General features: G+C 42.3%; 1 protein-coding gene across 1 annotated transcript in view; it reads right to left on the bottom strand.

Annotated features, from left to right (window-relative positions):
- Positions 1-10,506: 10,506 nt before the first annotated feature.
- Positions 10,507-19,222, bottom strand: part of CCDC25 (coiled-coil domain containing 25) — a 193,863-nt gene continuing 185,147 nt past the window's right edge. The window contains exon 9 of the mRNA XM_086928051.1: positions 10,507-16,365. Within this exon, the coding sequence (XP_086784177.1) occupies positions 16,336-16,365 (30 nt within the window). The 3' untranslated portion in view covers positions 10,507-16,335. The remainder of the gene's footprint in view (positions 16,366-19,222) is intronic.

The following is a 19,222-nucleotide window of genomic DNA, read 5'->3' as shown; positions in this document are numbered from 1 at the left end:
ACGGTTCGCAATCCGGCAAACCTCCACGCCAGTCTCCCCCCTGACGCTCTCACTTATTCAAGCCACAATCTTGTGGGTATACACGCTGGTCTCCTACCCAACGTTCTCACTAACGCCGCATATCAACGACGACCACATTCCTATGAACAGTCATCAGGACAATGTCTCAGTTATCTACTCGGGATAAAACTATAATAATGACTTTTGATACGGTTCCCAAATTATATAATGTACCTCCTATTCTTGGCATCAAAGGTCCACTCACTCCCTCTTTGTTCGATCACCATTTACCTGATCGGAATTTCACATCCGTTCACATAAACAACTCTCAACTAGGAGATGCATTTACCGAGATTGAACAGGAACACGAGGCACACTGTAATTCTATAAGAATTAGGATATTTATTGACAATAAACACAAACCACATTACTATGCAACATAATTTCTGCAAAGAAAAGATAAAGATTAGGACGCGTGCTAATTGGGAAAAGGACGGAGGTCACCTGGTTAATATGAAGTCTGGACTCGGCAGTCATCTAGGTTCCTTTCTCGTCTCTGTGTCCTGGCTCGCCTTGCAGTCACACCCCAGCCGTCACAAGTACACGTCTGCACCGCTAGGCTCAACCTCGTTTGCTTCCCTCCAGGGCACTGGAACCTTGCTGGTTATTAGCTACCGTCTCTCTCTCTCTCTGTGTCAGTGCGCTCCGCGCTAATTCTCCTTCAGTCTTTCTCAGAGAGTTTCGATCTTAAATCTTTCTCGGACTTCAAAGATGGCGACTGTCCGCCATGAGATAATTAATGGCAGAGATGCTAACGGCTAGATGCCGCCTACGGACTGACTGACAAACTGACTAACACCTTCGCTAATATCAAAGCCCGTTCCTTCATGGAAAGCTACGGCCAGTAACCTGCCGCCCACCAAATTCTTGTACCTCCCCGTACCAAGGACACGTTCCCAGCCGGCCGGCCTGAAGTTGTGTCTTCGGTGTAGAGAAAAATACATTCCTTCGATAAGGGCCAGCCTGAGCCGGTTCTCTCCAAGAGAACAACAGCTTGAAACTAAAACACTACACTTGACCTAGAAAGCCTTCTCGAGCTACCGGGCAGAAAGCAAAATGGAGTCTGTCTCGTTTAAGGCCTACGGGGCCCACAATATGCGTAACTCCATGGAAAATATCCTAACATGTTAGCAAATGGGCAAATCATGACTAATACTTATATATCTATCCCCTAACTTAAATTCATAGGCCCTACATTAAGGAAAGTGACACGAAAATACTCTAATATATGGAAGGCAGGGGCCCTGTCTATAGTCCTAATCCCTATGCTATGGGGGTGATAGGCTGGAGTCACTCTCCATCATTCTTCCCCTTAAAGGAGCCAGAAAAGGGCAGCCATTACAGGCAGTTAGCTCAATCAGAACTTTCCCACTCCACTTTGAAGGCCTTCCTAGCGGCAATATCTCGTTTTCGGCAGGAAACTCCTTACTCTTCCAGAGTCAAATCAAATCAAGATTTATTCGGGTGTAAGAGAAACAGCCATAAAAGCACAATATAAATCATGTACAAAAACATTTTTCAATAGGATTCTTCTTCATTAAAAAGACAACTGGTAAAAACAAGGGTAGACAAACTACAAAAAGTTTAAATTTTGTGCTGTACATCAAATAATTTTGTTTACGTATTAGATACGGTTTCACCCTAAGACAAGCTATTAGATAGATAAATGGAATACAAAATGATTGTATATTAAGGAATAAAAAAAGGCTAAAAAGAGGTTAAAGATTTCTAAAAATTTGGCTCCATGTGAGGAAGTTACAATACTGACAGTCATTAAAGGAAGCCAGCCCAGGTTCTGCCTGTGTTTGATGACTAGCTTCAGGAAAGTCGCCACCCTTCTAGCAAAGAGTTCGGCGTCTAGGAATTGGGGAGCAAGATAAGCCGGACGGCATCTACGCAGGCCCATGATCTTAAGGATTGGCAGAAGCCAATGGTGCCTCAGTTCCTGGTAGAATTTACAGAAGAGTGTGATGTGAATTGTCGATTGGGGTGAGCTGTCATCATAAGGACAAGGTTGAAGAGGTTTTTTCCAGGTGTTAGTGTGAGGAAAGGTAACCAGATGGTGGAAGCTGTATAGTCTGAACCTAGTTAGTAAGAATCTCTCATAGCCCGTGAGATTGAATGTTAGATAGGGCTGAACCTTGGGGGTAGTTTGGATCTGGAGTAAGTGCTGGATCGTAACTTTCGAGACCTCACTAACAAGTCTGAGAGATTCTAGATGTGCCAAACAGATCTTTTTAAACTTCTTGCGTGGGATTACAGCTATTGTGGTAGGGGATTGAAAGTATTGGATCTTGCCTAGGTCACTAAAGAATTTTCTGACATAAGCGATCCAGCTGATCTTTTGTGACCTATCAAGGGAGATGCAATCCTCTATGATTTCCCTGCAGAAGGTCATCTCACATGCTGACCAAATGCGATGCCACAGAAGAAGGGGTTGAATCCGGATCAAGTCTGATAGATAGGGGATACCCAGTTCCAAGTGGCAAGCATATGTGGATGTACCCTGCGGTACTGCCAGAAGGAAGTGTAGAAAGGTGTTTTCCACCTTTTGCACCTCATCAATTTTGGCATGTCCCCAAACACCTGCCCCGTAGAGTGCACTTGATGTGCATTTGGCTCTGTAAATTTCTAGTAGTTCTACAGTAGGGCGCCTGCCCAGTTTATTCGCGAACTTAACTAATGCAGCACTTGTCCTAATAAAGGAGAGCTTCCTAGATTCTATGGCAGGCTTCCAAGAGCTTTTCTGATCAAATAGTATTCCCAAATAAGGATACGTGAGAGTGGTCTCAATCTTTTCTGAATCTACAAACACTGGCTTGATGTTATGAATCCTCGATCAAAAGTTTTAGGTCGAGGCTAGCCATGTGTGTGCTGTACCTAGAAAGAGCACGCTGTAGTTCCATGGGAGTGCGAGCCAGAATTACTGACCGGGATTGGGCGATTTTTTATTGTAGGGAGGTCCCGGCTACCCGTCAACATTGCCTTTTCCAGGCCATTTGTGTACAAATTGAATAAAAACGGGGCCAGGACACAGCCCTGCCTTACCCCTCGGTCCACTCTGAACGACTTTGTTAGTTCGCCCTCCGTGCCGTATCTAACTTTGGCAGCTGCATCTGAGTATAGTTCGCGAAGGAACATTAGGGGTCTCTATACCCATGTCTGCCATGATTGACCAGAGCTTATTGTGGTTGAAGCAGTCAAAAGCTGCGGAAAGGTCAACATATGCCATATAAAGGGCCCCTCCTTTGGCATTTACGTATTTCCCTATTAACAGGGATAGGTTAAGTGCTTGCTCAGTAGTTCCTAACCCCTCGCGGAACCCAAATTGCAGGTCAGAAAGAACTTTGTTATCTGAGGCCCACGATTGGAGGCGGTCGAAGATGACGCGTCCAGCCACTTTCCCTAGTAAATCCAAGAGGGATATTGGGCGATAAAAGGATGGAGATTGCCGATCTCCCTTATTAAAAATAGGTACAAGGATTGACTGGGAACAGGAATCTATGAGCCCCAAATCCCAAGATGCCTGCAGGACCCTTGTTATAATGGGGGACCATTTTTACTTGTCTTAAGGGAGAGGTCCACCTCCTCGTGGAGGGAAGTACGTCTGAACCGTCCCAGATGGGGTAGGTTGATTTGCAGTTAACGAAGAGCCGAATATCCGCTCGAAATACTCGACCCACGCGTGCTCGTCGAATGCTACGTCCATACTGGGCTTATCTGTAGTGTCTATTAAAAAGGGAGACTTCACCGCCCTACAAAAACAGCGCTGTCCCTCATGGTGCAGGATTTATGTAGTTACGTCCAGAGTTCTTGTTTAAGGATCTTTTTCCTGGACATTAGGGCCTGATTATAGGTCCTTCTAAGAACTGCGATGTCCTTCTGGTTTCTATCTTTTTTATTTAAAGCTACTTTTAGATTCTGGTATGCTTTGGTGCATGAGCGGTCAAACCACCCCTTAGTTCTAGATTTTCCTGCTTTCACTTTGACAAAAAGGATTTCCTTGATTGCCGTCAGTAACGTTAAAAAGTTTACCAGTATTCCCTCGATGGTAGTCTCAGGGTCTAAACAATTTTCAAATTCCTGTCTACAATTAGTGACCAGGGTTGTTATAATGGCCTGCGAATCCACTTTTTCCCATTTCAGTGAATAACCGTTGGTTCTGTCCAATGAAAGGTTGTTCTGGGCTAAGAGGATTTCAATATTAGGCCTCTGATAGCCCTTATGGACTTTTAGAGTAATGCTGTTTGGGTAGTGGTCGCTAATGGCAATGTCATGCGTTTTGCAGTGTAAAAGAGCTGTTCCTGCTGTCCCTGACATGAATATAAAATCTATAGTTCTTAGCCGACATCTACCATTATACGTAGGGTCGACAGGGACTGGGGGATTTACCAGGTCATTGACCAAAGTAAGATCTAAACCACCCAAAATTTCATTAAAAGTATGCCCAACAGGGGTGTGCGGGAAATGAGTCACCGGGTCATTGTTTTCATCCGTGATCCCACAGAGTAAATTGTCACTGTTTTTACAGAGGGTCTGGTTGAAGTCTCCGCCCCAAATAATAATCAGCTCTTTACGTGCTTTGGCAGCTAAATCGTGGAGTCGTCGTGTGAGGAGTGCCTTTTCCTATGAGCATTAGAACCCCCCTGCGTATGTCGAATAAGAAGACGCCAGCTTGACACCGGCCCAGTGCGAACCCACTCTCGCCTCTGTGTACTTCGTTAGAAGAGTTTCCTGGAGCAGTGCCACCTGGATATCATGTCTGGTGAGATACGCCATTACCAGCCTGGTTTTCTTAGGGGTATTAAGTCCTCTCACATTCCATGTCATGCACAAGAGCCTTGTACTCGCCAATACAGCATCTACAACCATTTAAGTGTTAACGCATAGTTCCCTTGCATCTGAGCGAGCTACAGAGAAATTATGAGCATATTTAGACGGCGAGCTACAGTCAACAACCCGGACCCCACAATTCCACCTCCCACCCTCCCCCACCCACTTCAGCATCCCAGACATGCTAAAGACAAGGTCCCCAATGTCCCAGTAACTAACTTCGATCAACTAAAAGATAACAGTACTTATCAGTTCTGATGGGGTTCTCCTGCTAGGGGTTCGTCAGGAGCCCAAACTCCCTCCGGTACGGAGGTGGCCAGGTGGTGTGGTTGTCAGATTCCCAATTCTCTGTTGAACATAATGTGGTTCTGTTTCAATTCCATGTCCATCGTACTAGTCATCACTTCCATGCGAACGCAACAGGCAACCTCGCATACTAGCCTGAGTCAAATTACTGCAAGCGGGAAGCCTGTTTTTTCTTCCCTATCTTCTTCAGGAAGTCTTGCATTCCCTTTGGGGAGTTGTATATTTTGTGTTGCCCCTCATATTCAATGCACCAATGCAGTCTGGCTGGATATAACATTGCACACATTATGCCAGCTTTCTGTAACTGCTGCTTCACCTCTTGATACTCCCTTCCCGCTGCCTGGACAGTGGCCATCAAATTAGGGTAAAAAACTACCTGGTAGCCTTGGCAACTAATCTCGTTCTTCTCTCGCGTCGGCCTCAGCACCGTATCACGATACCAGTAATTTAACAGTTTAGCGATGAGAGTACACGGAACATCTCCCAAAGGTGGCTTCGCGGTCAGTGATCTGTGCACTCACTCTACAAATATGTGCAACAGATTCTTATGGCCAAACAGATTAATGAACATCTGTTCTATGTAGAGTTCCATCTTGCAAGTGTTCGTTGTTTCCGGGATACCAATTATGCGCACATCACTGTGTCGCAATTGTGCTTCTAAATCTTCATTTTTCGCTTGTTTGATTGTTAAAAGCTTCTCCATCACAGTGTACCTGCCAGTTGTAACTTGAATTTCATCTTCTGCTGTTGATTCCGCCTCCGCAACCCTGGATGCTTGCTTATTTAATTTTGGCTGACATGTTATCTAATCTCTGATTCAGGTCATCCATTTTGCCATCAATGGAAAGGAGGCTTTGCTGCATGGCCAGCAACATAGATTCCAGCTTTGGCGTCCCCTGGGGCTCTGTCACGCGCTCTGGTTCAAAGGTTAGGCGGGACTGACCTCTCCGTTTTCCCATGGTTGTCACTCCATGCGCAGGCTCTGCTCACCACCGCACTCAAACACTGCTTGCTCACTGCTAATAAATTGTATAGATCAGTAGTGATAAGAGGTCCAACCCTATTGACAGCCCACCGGTTGCAAGCGAGGACTCCCTTCGCAACGGGCAACGTCTGCTGCCGTTTCTGGAGATTGGAGGTAATGCTCAAGTCCATCTGTGAATCTTCCATGGGTTTCGGGATTCCAAATGGCGCCACAGGCCACACAGCTACCCTTTCTGGAAGACTTAACTGTGTACTGCCACAGTCCACGAATCATCGGGCACTGTAGATCCGGTCCGCCCGCCTCAGCTCACCAAGGGCAGACTTCAGATGCTCCCCGTCGGCAACTCACTTACACCACGTCTGCACCCGGTTGTCGAATGCTACTTGCGGAGGAACAGTACCTACTCACAACGACAGCACTTCTTACTCACCCAAGGGATCTCTCAGCGTCGCACTCATTTTCATTATGGGCTATGTGGTGCCTTCTGTTCACTGCCTGGCGCCTCGCATTAGCCCAGCAAGGCCTGTGCCCCTGGGCCTCACCTAGGAGTGCCTCTGGGGTCCAACCGTCAAGCCAGGGCACTCACTGACAGCCCTGCCTCACCTCAGCTCCTGCAGACAGCACGCCAACTGTTCACACTGATATGTGCGCTGCAGTCAGTCCGGGTGAACAGGCACGTGAAGTAAACTTCGGCCTCTGCTCTGAAACCGCCAGGGCGGGGAACGCAGGCCTCACTGCGCGTCCACCAGCTGCAGCTCTGTATGTGCAAGAGCCAGACAATGCGGGTAGCAGGCGGCCACTGCCGCCCCCTGGCGCAGATCGGGCTCACCCGTATCTTTACCGCCTCCGGGGGTGAGGCAGACCACATTTGCCGCCCATACCTGTGCAGCCTTGCTCACACCGCCACTGGACCGGCAGTCCGATTCCACAGTCCTGAGGTCAGCAAGCGTGATCTGGACCGCCTCCCAAGGACGCTCCGGCCAGGGTCTCCCCGCACCCCCACCAATCGCCGATGCCATTTTGGGTAAGGCAAACCAGCAACCAGTCACCTTTGTCGGGCAACTCCCCATGATAGTCAACTCACTCAGGAGCTCTACCTGCTACATCATAGGCCGCACGCACAATGGCTGCAATCCCACTGATATCTCGCACTTTGAAATCGGATTTTAGGCACCGATGTACGGCAAATTGTTATAGCTCACAGAAAACCGCAGTTTACATGTGGGATTACTGGATGGGGGGTTCTTAGACGGATTTGTCGCCTGGCCGGCAAAAGTGCTTTGGGCTCTCTAGTGCCCCCCGCAGAACACAATCCCTTATTTAGCTATGCTTTCTTCCTTCTGCCTGGAGTGCGGGCCCTAGCAAAGCCGATACCAAGTCTATACAGCTGTCTTTAGAACAGATACCATCAAATGGTAACCAAGATCAAGCTCCTGCTTAATCAACATCTTGACGTTGCACCGCAGCCAATATTTTAGCTCCCCGAAGATGAATTATGCCACACGATATAGAGGACGAGTGCATCCCTATTTCTTCCCCTGAAACCAATTATGAGACAAATGAAAAAAGTGCTTTTTCAGCAAGCAATGGGGGTTGGATCAATAGAAATCGCTTCCCCTTACTCATTGCTTTTGATAACTGGCTACAGTCACTATAGCTGGGCAACCTTCGGAGCTCCTCAAGGGGTCAGTGCTGCATTCTTCAGGTGAAAAGGAAGCTCTTCTAAATATCAACCTCAATCAGTGGTGTGTATCTGTTATATCTGCCAAGCCCAGGTTTTTTCCTGGACACCGACCAATTTCAAAATGCTGTTATTTTACTCTTAAAGCGAGTCTTTTTAAAGTAGTTTGGTTCATACTTTTTTGGTAGACAGCCATTGGCTGTGAGGCAATCAAATTCTCAAATATTGATGGAATATAGAATCGATTGTTTCCTTTTTCCTGATGCCAAGAAGAGGCCAATAATATTTTAAAGCAGCTGCTAGATAATATAATTTAAAGTTAGGTAGTCCAAGACCACCCCTGTCCCTTGGAAGAGATAAAAATGTATTGGATCTACGAGTCCGCTTATATGACCAAATAAACCTAGCAACCTCCCTCTCGATCTGCCTAAACCAGTCATTATGAATTTCAAGAGGAATTGTGCGAAATATATAATATAGTATAGGCAAAATCGTCAATTTAATCAGATTACATCTACCAATTATAGACAATTTTAGGTTGTCTCATCGCTGCATGTCATTCTTAATTTTGCCCATTATGGGAGTGAGGTTTATATCTCTGATATCTTCCACCTTCGCCCTTACCCGTCTGCCTAAATATATAGCTTCCTCCACAATCCTACTGTCAGTAGCTGGGGTATATTAAGATCGGAGTTTGATCAACTTCCTGAGGCTCTGTCAGACGAGTGTTTGGTAAGGAGGGAGAAAGCAGGCATTTACAGGGTAGGTGATTTTTTGATGGGGGATCATTTTGCGACCTTTGATGTAGTTAGGGCAGGCATTTACAGGGTAGGTGATTTTTTGATGGGGGATCATATTGCGACCTTTGATGTAGTTAGGGCAGGTTTAACATTGGTCATCAGGAATTTAAGTTCCTACAAATAAGGGATTTTCTTTAAAAAGCTGGTGGGGCAGCAGGGTTTGCATTGGTTCCTTGATGGAAGCATTAATTAGTACATCCGGCTCTACAATACCGCTACTGTATAGTTTGCTGTTGGATGGTGTAACTGATGATCTTGAAAAGCATGTGCTGAAATGGCAGGCCAAGTTAGATGTTGCAGATTCTTGTTTTATGAAATCAATAGAGATGGGTAACTTTGTATTTTGCACTGCAAACTTGCGGGCACAACATTTTAAGACTCTTTTGTACTTGTATATTACGCCTGCAAAAATTGTTAAGTGGGACGGAACGTAAGAGACTCAATGCTTTAGGTGTAAGACCGATGGGGCGGATGCAATTCATATTTTTTCTACAAGTCCTAGTTTAGAATAAATAAGTAGAGAAATATCTGTTTTTTTGCCACCTGTGTTAAAAGATGTGCCGCTTTCTCCTCAGCTTATGTTACTATGTAGAAGCACAAGATGGCCCTGTCGGTGGGCTCTTATTTATAGCAAAGTCAGTTTTTAGACTATGTGCTGCCTCTGCCTGGTTAGATCCCCCCCCCTCCAACTTTTCAGCAATGGAAAGGTCAGCTGTTACACATTTTTAATTTGGAAAAGCACTTTATGAACAAAGAGGCAAAAAAGGAAGAATTAAAGGGCTGAAGATTTGGGGCCCATTAAATGACTGGGTTAACGTATTAACGCAGGAAGAGTAATCTGTGTATTATGTTTAATTATCCAAATTTAATAATGTGTCTTTCTCTTCTTTTAAATGTGTCTTTTTTCCCTATGCTAGTTGGTTTTGTTCTCTGTTTTTCATTATTTTTAACTATGGAAACATAAGTGTTTTGAAAAGGTATTGCGTTTTTATATGGATTTAAGCTGCTTTTGCTTATTTTTCATCTTCTGTTTTGTGCATTTATAAAATAGTAATATCGAATAAAAAAAAATATCGACCTCAGCAGCTCCTCAAGGTCACTTGGCTTCTCCTCTTAATCCATGTTAATCAATCAGTGTAAGAAGTGTGCAGGGTTTCCACATAGTCCTTCAAAGGGAAGCTGCCAGACTGCATTAAATGTAGAACGTCATGCTCCATCCACAGACAAGTGCAGGAAAGACCAGCTGTGCTGCACAGGGAGCTGGATCAACCAGCAATCCTTCCAAGCCCCACAAGAGCAAAGTGGTATTTAATCAAAATAAAAAAACACAGTCTACCCAGATCAACCTTAAATAATGTGCCATAATTCAGAGCTAGAATGGCTTACAAAGACAGACAGTTCAAATCCAAGCAATTTATTCTTTTAAAATAAAAACAATGGCACAGTAAGAAAAAAAAACAGTAATGTTGAAACATATCTACCACAATACTGATGAGATGAAAAGACATTAAAAACTCTACAAATCTTAAGGATATTCGCTAAATATGGCAAGGAATGCATATGAGAAGTTACAGGCCCAGAAGGAATCCCAAATGTCTATGTATCAACAGAAGAACCTAAAGACAGATCCCACTAAACGCACTCCATGTTCTAGAAATCAAGAATTTTGATCCATGATATCTTCATAGACGTTTACGAGAAAAAGCAATGAAAATGTTATTACATGTGCTTACAATAGTTTACATAGAGGTACAAGTGAAAATCAGAAACTGGTCGCAAAAGCGGGAAAACATACAATGGAGAAAAAGGATAAAATAGAAAAAAATAAGAAAACTCAAACAGATGTATAAAATGTTTATTTTTTTATAACTGTTGTAACGGACATACATGTGCAATAATGAAAATAATGCAATAAATAGGGGATAAACAACCCCAGGGAGTTACAATTTTTCTTAAACTCAGCAGCAAATGATATTGTGGGACCAAAGCAAAATGTACAGTTCTCTCTTTGTTTATTTTTTTCAGTGTGATGATAATCACCGAGGTTCTGTGCCACTTTTACATATGGATATGCAGTTCAGTTTTATCTGTGATTTCATTACATTGTCATGCAACTGAGGTATTTATAAAATTCCTATTGAGTGAGGTTTTATCTTACGTCTTTCCCATGTACATGTACTTTTTTTCTGGTCTTTTCTAATTGTTATTTTTGATGAACTATTCAATCTAAAGCATGTTTCTATGACTATTCAGCTTGATGCAATCCTTCTAAATCATTTAAATTATCGAGACACTTGCTAAGATTTTGGAGCGAACAATAAACACATTGTTTGTATTTAAATATACATGTACATTCTGAATTCACAATCAAATTTCAATAGTATACATTTCCTTTCAATCCGTGTTCGCACATGTAACTTCAAACCACGCATTTCCGTCCATCATATCAAAAATAATTATGTTTCAAAGCAATGCATCTTACTCACAATCCTGTAGGCCCGTTCAGATATCTTTGACACCTATATGTACTGTATTGGAAATCTCTGAATTTGGGAGTCAAAATAGAAGAGACAGGTCAGAAAAAGGTTTCCTTATTGCTCACTAGCGTTGTGCGACCTGGTCTGATTTTGTGTTTCGTCCTATGTAGTAATGGGTTGGATTGCAAAATCTCCAGTCGCAGAACGACCTGCCTAATAAAAATTAATTAGTCAAGCTGCTATCCACTTCTGTGTTTGTCTACAAACACAGGGAAGGCCGACTGCAAGCAACTGTAAACCACCACTGGGTTTGTATTCCCAAGGGTTTTAATAAAAATTTTTAAGGCAGCACATGGTCCTTAACCCCTTCGATGCTCATGACGAGCTGAGCTCGTCATGAGGCACGGTTGAGCTGTGCTCATGACGAGCTGAGCTCGTCATGAACAATCGTAAATCAGAAAATGCAGCAATACCTTTAGCATTGAAGGTGTTAAGGGATAGGTGCTGCATAAAAAAATATATAGAAAAAATATGTCTGGGAATCTATTGGAGAGGGAAACTCTCCCCTTGGCAAATCAGTAACTGATTAATGGTTTTCAAATAAAATTGCAGTTGCAAACCAATGATAAATACCATTGTGACTCGCAATTTGGAAGTTGGGGCACCCCTTTCACACCCTCTTTCAACTACAATTTGAAATGAATCGCAAAACTCATACTGCAACTCAGAAAGGTTTTTTCGCCTCACAAAATGGATTTAATTTATAGCAAAGGCCATTTTTCAGTCGCAAACTCTCTGAGGCTGGGAATTGTAGGGTTTGCAATTTCATTATGGCTTTGTACATCTGGCCCTTGTCTGGGGTTGTACAACCATGAACCTTCTCTTTAGAGTCTGCTTTATATTTTACTAACCAGCTTTTCTGAATTAGAGTCCTTTCTTGTTCTTAACATGTTAAAACAAGACCATATTTTTCAAAACATTTTATGGTCAGATATTCACTCCAAGCTTTAATAGGGTATCATCAATGTGCATTCAACTATTGAAAAATTTTGCAGATCTCTTATTTGCAGCCTTGTACAAACAGCCTGAAGGAGACGGTCACACATTGGGGTGGTAAACCTATTATAGTGTTCCAAATATTTGCTAAACTTGAATCCATATGAAATTAATGATCGAGCAAGAACTGCTTGATTAATTATTGTGGAAATAAAACGATTAGTACTCCTTTCTATAGCATTGTTATTTTTTGCGATTCTATGCTCATATTCCTTCAGTGACCTGCATTTTCCTTTTGTATTTCTACAGCCTATTCTTCTTAAGATGAGTAACCCTTCAAAAGCGTTAATTACAGGAAACATAAGCATGACAAATGACCAAATGTACCCACCTAAAGCAAAGATTAGGATTCGATCAGAAAGGAAAAACACTCTCTGCATGCAGAAGCAAATAATTCTGTTGCAAATTCTAGCTACGTAACTCCTGGAGATTATGCAATCCTTCCCCGACCATGCAGGCACAATGCCAATTTGACATGCCTTATCTTGAGGTAATGTATATTTTATTCCCTTTAGTTCTTGCTCTGCAATTTGTCACTTGTTATGGACGTTATGAATTGATTACAGCATTCTCAGAGTATCACACACAAGGAATAGATTAAAGATTCCTTAGCAACAAGATTCCATAACTGACGGACTTGTTGGGCCAATCACATTATTCCAGATCACCTATCCTTTAAGTCTATAATCTTATGAGGTCATGCCTATTGCAAGAGGGTAAATCAACCATTTATAGCATTCGCTGGAGCCCTCATGCAACTTACAGAAATTAAATGTATTACTAATATGTAATCCCTCAAATTCCTCACTCCCACCGCCATGCGTAAGTACTTGAAATTGTGATCTCTAACATCACATGAAAGGAGAAATTATTAAGACAAACATTCAACTGAACAGGAAATGTAAGCTGGTCCATTAAATACATCATAAAGGCAGACATTCATTGATTTAAATAAGAGCTTCTAGAAAGGAGAATTCTTCTTTGTGATACTCAGAATGCATGTCAGCGTTGGGTATTGAGTCTAAACATTGAATATGACAAGTGTCACCTCAAATGTCAGCCACACCATATAATCTAGCCAATAAGTCACACAATGTATTCAATAGTAAATCCAGTGTGAGAACACCACCAACCACTGATATTTCAGTCAGTCCATGCCAACAAAAAAAACATCAAAAGAAAGAAGGAAGCTATTCAAAAGAATACATATTGCGAATATTCCTTGAATAACATCTATGATCATTAACTAGTAAGCGACAAAGAAAGCCGCGTGAAACCTATTTGTGGATCAACGGCAGGTCATCTGTTCTAGAACTGTGTGCGACAGTCTTATGCACAATAAACTAAGGTTTCAGAACTCCTAAAAGCGCTAGCTTGATGATTACATGACACACAATAACACTATGGATGGGAAGCTACGAGGAAAGTTTCATATAGAAAAAAGTGTACCTGTTAGTTTCTCCTCAAGTGGCCAAGATTAGAACATTCCTAATTTTGTACGGTAGATCGCCAGAATATTAGGCTGTGACAAATTAACTTGTGTCACAGCTTAGAAAATGTGTGTTTATTTTGGTTTAATCTTTCCTCACACTACAATTTTGCTACATGTAGCTTTTGTGTTTTTTTTTATTTTCTCTATACTGTTAACACTATCACATCTAGAAACTATTTTATCGAGTCTAATGCCTCAACAAAATCCAACATTTATAAAAGGGTAGACTAGCCAGGAATGGATTGCAAGTTCTGTTCTAGTAGAACTTAATTGAGTCGCGTTTCAGGATGTTTTGCATCCTGCTTAGAATTATCTTCAGTGCGCAAGAATGGAGAAACGGGCAAACTGGTACTTTTAAAGTAAGTAAAACCGATGTCATAAAAAGGTGAGTTTGCAAATAGTTCCCAAGAACATAGAGGTCTAAGGCTGAAAATCATGGCCCCTACCTTTCAGTCATATTACCTCAGCAGTTAGTAAACACCTTATTGAAAAAGCTTAATGATTAAAGTATTGTTTATCATTTTGTGTATATACTTTGCCTGCGATCTGAAATGTACTTTCAACCTTCCCCTATTTTTTCATTACAACTCCAACAATGAGCATGTCTACTATTGACGTTTTTATTGTGAATCCAAATGTACTCCCAGTAGTGGAAGCTATTGTAAGTCCAGTGAATAGGTGTCAAGTATAAAGGAAACCAATTTACTCAAAGACTAAAGAATACTAGTATAGCTTTTCTGCACTACAGATTCACACATTTTCTAATAATACGAGAACGCAGAAAGCTTGTTCTCTCTGAACACGGGGAACATAGGTTTAATGATCCAATACTTAATCAGACTTTCTCAGTTCCAATGAAGAAAGTCAGTTTCATGGATTTAGTACAACTATTGCCCCACACACTGGGTATCAATGTAATTGCATGCACTAACATGATTGAAAGATGTCATATCGCCTTAAGATGGCGCAGTTCCAACAAGAGCCCCATCAGCAGTTAATACAATTACCTGGATTGTGCCTAATGGGGAATGCAGTATAAAACAAGTGTGCTCCTTATAAAGGTACAAAATGACATGCCCTATTGTTCAAATGTGGCGAGGAATGTTGTACTTGTAATGTTTGAGACTAGGACTTTACATGGAGGCGATTGGTCAGATGTTTTCTTCTAGTAACCGATATGATAAGACATCAGCTAAAATAATGTGTTCAGATCTTCCAAAGGCAGACTGTGTTTTTGCTCTCGGAGAAGGTTTGGTTTGGTGGTTGTACCCTGAGGCATACATCAAGAAGGCATTCTGTTGCACCAGTAACATCTCCCTATGCCATGACATTGCCTTTCGAGTGCACTTCTCCCATTATCTGAACCTCTCACAACTGTGATGTAAAAATAGCACTGAAAGGACAGTAGGAAGGGAGTGGGAAGGGTTGAATCTCATCTCCATCATTGGAATCTACAGCTAGTGGCATTAAAAAATACAGTGCAGGTGCTATACTGCTTCTGGCAATGGACTGTAAGAACCTACTACCTTCAAAAAGATGTTATCCAAGGAAGCTATAATGGTTTGGAACTCATTTGGGTTGAATCTGTGTATTGATATCATGTATACATACTGCAAGAACAGGAATTTGTACAGCTTCAAAATATTCAAGCGAGCACTGCAGCTAGCGATATCCAATGTACCAATCATAGAGTATAGTAACTATGCTGCTCGATTTGTACCCCTAGGTTGAATGGCAAGTGATCACATTGGACATGCCAGAATACAATGAAGCCAGAGTCCTTCCTGGACATCATGCATCTGCAATGTCTGCCTGGTAAAGAGATGATGGTTATGTAGGGGGTTTTGGGTGGCCCTTTGGTCCTCGTATGGAGGATGGATTCTCTATCGCAGTGGAAGGATAAAGCGGGTGAAGGAGAAGAGTTCTGCAACCCACACACACGGGAACACTTGAATGGACAATAGCAGGGTGAGCCCTTGGGACAAACTGCTATTGTTAACTCTTATTAAGCAGTCAGTAGCCCTGTGCCAATCTACCAGTCTCCGTCCTGCCACCATTTCTTTGCGTATCTGGCACTCCCATGTCAGTAGTATGAATTAGGCGAAGGGAAGAGCTGAACAGACTATGAATCTGAATTGCTTTAGCAGGTGCTGTGAATTTATTTTACATGGTACTTTTCCTAGATCCATTGTAGTCAGATACAGATACATTTCAGGATTTCCTATTCTCTCTACCTTAACTAAAAATTGAGTTATGAAATACCTCGAAGTACAGAGATGACTCCTTTGCCATAATCCCTCAAAGACTTGGACCAGAAGAACCGGTGAAAGATTAAATGCCTTACACTTGTCAGCTCCTGGTGAATCAATCCAATAGCTCAATACTTGAAGTGTCCAGAAAAAACACAATATTCTGTAGATTCCAGTTCCCCATCCTCGAAGGAGATAATTGGCATGTAAGAACAGTAGCCTTTATGTACTCGCAACGCTGCTGTGCTGCTATGCCCTTTGGCATAGTGCAGGCCATTGACAAAGGAGATTCTCAGGCGCTGTAACTCCACTTCGGCATTCGTACACACAACCAAAACATTTACTCTGTCCAAGACTCCGAGGTCTTTAAAACAGCACATGTTCGCAAAGTGTAGGTTACATGAATTCATCAGACTCATTGCCATCCTAAGGGAGAGAAAACACAAATTATTTAAATCTGACAACAAAATCTGCAGAAAACATTTCTTCATATGTGGCAATATCAGCGAGATAAAAAATAAAAAAATGTATTAATTTGCTTTTCGGCTTGGATATGACATTAAGGATGGCTGTTTCCAGTAAGAAGAATTGATATGTCAAGCTGTGGACCCAGAAGCATGACTGCTACTGGCTAGTTTAGCTGGACTATCCCTTTTCAGAACAAGGAACAAGAGATTTACACATGGTCAGTCTACGTCTGAAATGAGGCAGGGACCAACGAAAACGATAATATGGAACACAATGTGGTCCATAATAATTACAGGTAGTTAAGACTCATTTAACTGTTTCTGCACGTTATGGTATTTGTATACAGTTTTTACGCAGTACATGTCAATAATAAAGCATTATGTGGTTGGCCAATGATCGATTTTAGAACAGATAAAGGCACCCTTATGCACACTTGGGCTGTGATCCTGGTTAGAGACATAGATCTAGGGAAGTAGTAGGTTTTATATATTTTCCCCATCTGTTCACACTTTAAAAAAGTGATAATAGTATGGAAAATTATTTATAAGTTTCTATATATTTTTTTAAAAGTGTACAGTGGTACTACCTAGGAAGAACCTCGATACTTAAAGAATTCGATATGAAAAAACTAAAAATACGCTGTACTACACTCTAGTTCACAAATATGGTGTACTACAGTGCATTATCAAATTTTAACATATCCGATTCTTTAAAAAAAAGTATACAGAGTAGCACGATAATTCCTACAAATAAAAAAAAACGTAAGCCATAAATTTCCTACAAAATTAAAAATACACAGTACTCCACTATATTTTACTTATATAGTGCACTAAAGTGTATATATATTTTTTTAACATCTTTTTCCCCTGTAACTACTGCAGGACTTTCTAGGTACTAGCGCTGTAGTCCGTAAATCTTTTTAAAAAAAATATATATACATATATTTCCTTACCTATTAACACTAATTGCTATTAGGTAGGGAACAGCAATAACACCTACCATTTACCTAGATCTAAGTCCCTAACCCACAACACAGAAAAGGTGTGGTAAAAACAACATGGATGCCTTTCACTTTTGTAAAGGCAGACATGCCACTCAACTGTACGTCACTCCACTCTGCTGTACGACATGCTAGGCAACTGTACGCCACTACAGCCTGTGCCACTCCACTATACACTATTTGACTGTACCCACTCCATGCCAATCTACTCCAGTTTATGCCACTCCACTCTACTACACTTTACACCACTCCAATGTATGCCTCTCCGCTGCGTCACTGTATGCTACTATGCTGTACGTCCCTCCACTCTATGACACTCCATTCCCTATCCAATTTTAGGTTCCTTGCTTCTTTTCATGCATAATGTATGCATCACTCTTAAGCCTGAAAGGGTAATGGTTTGACTTTTAATGGGTGCTACCTTGTGTCTGGACAAAGCTACACCTCTCTGAAGAGCTCACAATAAAGAGCAAAGCAAGAGGTCACTGACCATGTCATGAGTGATGTAATATGTGAAGTCCTAAGCAGTGCATTGCGGCGGCATAAGTTATGGTTAGCGGAGGTAAATATACTGTTGAAGTTCTATGGTTTTGTATGAGTGACATCTGAGCCTAACTACAATATCCCTGTAACCTTTGTTTTTTTTCAGAGAATTTCTAAGGTTTTTAATGTCATTTCCTAACTGTAAGATCACTGTAACCTTAGGTTTTTTTAAGTGGATTTCTAAGGTTTTTTAAATTGCATTTCATAACTATAACCAGTCAAGATTGACAGTGAGTGTGTGTGAGTCCATTAGTGTCTCAGTAGGTCTGTAAGTGGGTGTCAGAGTGTCTGAAAGGGTCAGCCAGTGGGTTTGTGAGTGTTTGTATGAGTCTGTGAGTGGGTATTAAGAGTGTGAGTGACTTTGCGAGTGCCTACGGAAGTGTGAGTCAGTATGTGAGTGCATGAGTTTCTGAGTGGATCTGTAAGTAGGTGAGTGAGTCAGTGAGAGGGTGATTGGGTCTGTAAGTGATTACATGAGTGTCTGAGTGAGTCTGTGCATGAGTCTGAATGGGTATGTGAGTGCATGAGTCTCTAAGCCAGTCTGTGAGTGCATGAATTTCCGAGTAAGTCTGAGTGCATGAATCTCTGAGTGGGTCTGTGAGTGCACGAGTCTCTGAGTGGGTCTGTGAGTGCACGAGTCTCTGAGTGGGTCTGTGAGTGCACGAGTCTCTGAGTGGGTCTGTGAGTGCACGAGTCTCTGAGTGGGTCTGTGAGTGCACGAGTCTCTGAGTGGGTCTGTGAGTGCACGAGTCTCTGAGTGGGTCTGTGAGCCATCAGTCTGAGTGGGTCTATGTGTGCATGAGTCTCTGAGTGGGTCTGTGAGTATATGAGTCTCTGACTGTGTCTGTTAGTGCACAAGTCTCTGACTGGGTCTGTGTGTGCATGAGTCTCAGAGTGGGTTTGTGTGTGCATGAGTCTCAGAGTGGGTCTGTGTGTGCATGAGTCTCAGAGTGGGTCTGTGAGTGCATGAGTCTCAGAGTGGGTCTGTGAGTGCATGAGTCTCAGAGTGGGTCTGTGAGTGCATGAGTCTCAGAGTGGGTCTGTGAGTGCATGAGTCTCAGAGTGGGTCTGTGAGTGCATGAGTCTCAGAGTGGGTCTGTGAGTGCATGAGTCTCAGAGTGGGTCTGTGAGTGCATGAGTCTCAGAGTGGGTCTGTGAGTGCATGAGTCTCAGAGTGTGTCTGTAAGTGCACGAGTTTCTGAGTGGGTCTGTGAGTGCATGAGCACTGAGTATATCTATGAGTGGGTGTGTGAGTCTCTGAGTGGGTCTTTA

The sequence above is a fragment of the Lissotriton vulgaris genome, chromosome 6 (genome assembly GCF_964263255.1).
Source record: "Lissotriton vulgaris chromosome 6, aLisVul1.2, whole genome shotgun sequence".
In the NCBI taxonomy this organism is placed as follows: domain Eukaryota; kingdom Metazoa; phylum Chordata; class Amphibia; order Caudata; family Salamandridae; genus Lissotriton; species Lissotriton vulgaris.
The sequence above is the reverse complement of the archived record's forward strand: the minus strand, read 5'-3'. Positions and strand labels throughout refer to the sequence as shown.